Source organism: Tetrapisispora phaffii, chromosome 14 (genome assembly GCF_000236905.1).
Source record: "Tetrapisispora phaffii CBS 4417 chromosome 14, complete genome".
NCBI classification, from domain to species: Eukaryota; Fungi; Ascomycota; class Saccharomycetes; order Saccharomycetales; family Saccharomycetaceae; genus Tetrapisispora; species Tetrapisispora phaffii.
In genome coordinates this window covers 1-2119 of record NC_016533.1, presented here as the reverse complement: position 1 = coordinate 2119, position 2119 = coordinate 1, and the positions used below count along the sequence as shown (strand labels likewise).

General features: G+C 35.3%; 1 protein-coding gene across 1 annotated transcript; it reads right to left on the bottom strand.

The window, feature by feature from the left end:
• Positions 1-643: 643 nt before the first annotated feature.
• On the bottom strand, positions 644-1549 carry TPHA0N00100 (uncharacterized protein; the record flags this gene model as incomplete). The annotated part of the gene is made up of 1 exon (XM_003688178.1): positions 644-1549. One exon carries the CDS (start codon positions 1547-1549, stop codon positions 644-646), a length of 906 nt encoding a protein of 301 aa, XP_003688226.1.
• Positions 1550-2119: the final 570 nt, after the last annotated feature.

Below are 2119 nucleotides of genomic sequence, written 5' to 3'. Positions count from 1 at the left end.
AGTAATTTCAAAAATGTCTCGTTTCCCAGAGAATTGGAAATCAGCCAATTTTGGATTTTTTAAATGAACAAAAACGGGTATTCAAGAAAAATCAACATATTGTTGATTGCTGCTGTAGTATATTACAGTCGATTGAAGAATCACAATTAAAATGGTATAAAATATTGAATTACATTAGTGAAGCCGATGAAGAATTAAATCGGTTATATGAAGTAAGAGTTACTTCATTCCGTGGTATTTTTGTAACACTGATTGTATTTACATCAATATTTATTTCCGGGTTATTTAAAGATATCTACAATGACAGTGCCTCTACAGGGATAATTATTGCATTTATATTATTGGTGATATTTTGTGGGATATGTTTTTAATTTTGATATTATTGTATTGGCATATCTCTCTTTTATGGTTCCTGCCGTTAAACAGGAACACGGATGAGAAAAACAATGAAGAAAACTCGAACACAAGAGATTTAGAAATAATAAATCCTGAGTTCGAGCAAGGCCAGACTTCAAATGTCAGCAGTTTTAGAAGATATTCCAATAGTGTATAATTATTCGGCAGAACAGATTTAAATTGCAATTTATTTGCTATAAACTAGGAATATATATATATATTTATAGTCTGTGTACGTAATCAATATCTACATACCATTTGATCTTCTTGTATGGATACATCTAGAAATAGTATCATAGGATGGAGGAGCTTCTTCAATACTCTCATGCGGATCATCATCTTTCCTACGCTCTACTGGTTCTATTAATATAACATCCGAACCCCCCTGATGATTTACTAATTTATAGCCCATGAATTCCAAATGGCGATCCCTCATATAATCAAACATAGCAATAGAAATGTTTCGATTTGGTACACCGCAGAGTTCCAGTTGAGAATATTCAGAACCATCAATTTCAGATGTTACAAATTGAATAGGATATTTCAAATACGAATAAAATATGTGTGGAGAGAATTTTAGATAAATATCATCATCCCATTGTTTTCTTTCAATTGCCACGAGTTTGGCAGTCCTCTTGGCATTCTCATAACTGCATTTGAGAAATATAACAGGGGTATAATCGTCCCGATACAGAGGAAGATATTCTACCGATTTAATAGGATTCAAATGATCTGTGCCATCGGCAAACCTCCTATCAAACATTCTCTTCGGAGTGTTTGTTTTTCTCCTTAATGGTTCGACCCAGTAACGTTCTTGTATTTGTTGGTCGAGCTTTTCAAAATCTATTTTCTTAGTTTTACAATTTCTATCATAAACCTTATTTTTACATTTAGACATTCCAAAGGGTGAAGAGACGTATAATGTATTGACATCATCGTTGCCAATTGCAAGTAATGCAGGTGCATTGGATCTAGTGTAATCAGCTAGTTCTTTTAACTGTTGACCCAAGATCGTGAGCCGACTACTACCGTCACCCGCAATCACAATACTCTCGTAAAGCTCATTAATTGTGTCACATTTTATAACAGTGAAAGAAACATCAAACTTACGCGCGGGTCTTTGGCCTCTGTTTGGCTTTTTCTCGACTTCCATATAAACATAGTATATTGTTACTGGGTATTTGTGGAATTAGCCATTGCATATCAATGTGAATGAAATCAGATTCTGGAAGTAATGTGAGTGCAATACGAACATAAGAATTCCAATTACATGACTGTTTAAATACCCTTGGTAAACGAACGTCAAGAGCATATATATTTCTGCTTCCTGTTATAGCAAACTGGGAGTTGATTAAAGCAGACACTTGCGAATCAGAATATGGGGAATGTGGTAAATAGCTGCCAATTGTAGCCATTCAAGGAGCTTCTAAATAGCAACAGTACAGATAAGCTGACATACTGAAAATTGTTGCTAATATAGACACACCTTGCTATTTCAATAAATGTAGGTTACTGCTTTTAGCGGTTGTTCTGATGCCAAAGAGTATTCCTGCTGACGGAGTGTTTTCTTCTTTTTCAGGTTTCACATCGCGCGAGTGCGCGTGGTTAACCGCGGGTAACAGCAGGCATAATGTTATTTTAATATTTTGCGAAGAAGAAATGAGGCGTGTGAGGAGAAGAAGTGGTGATATGGGAACAGGAAGGGGAAGGAGTTAAGCTGACA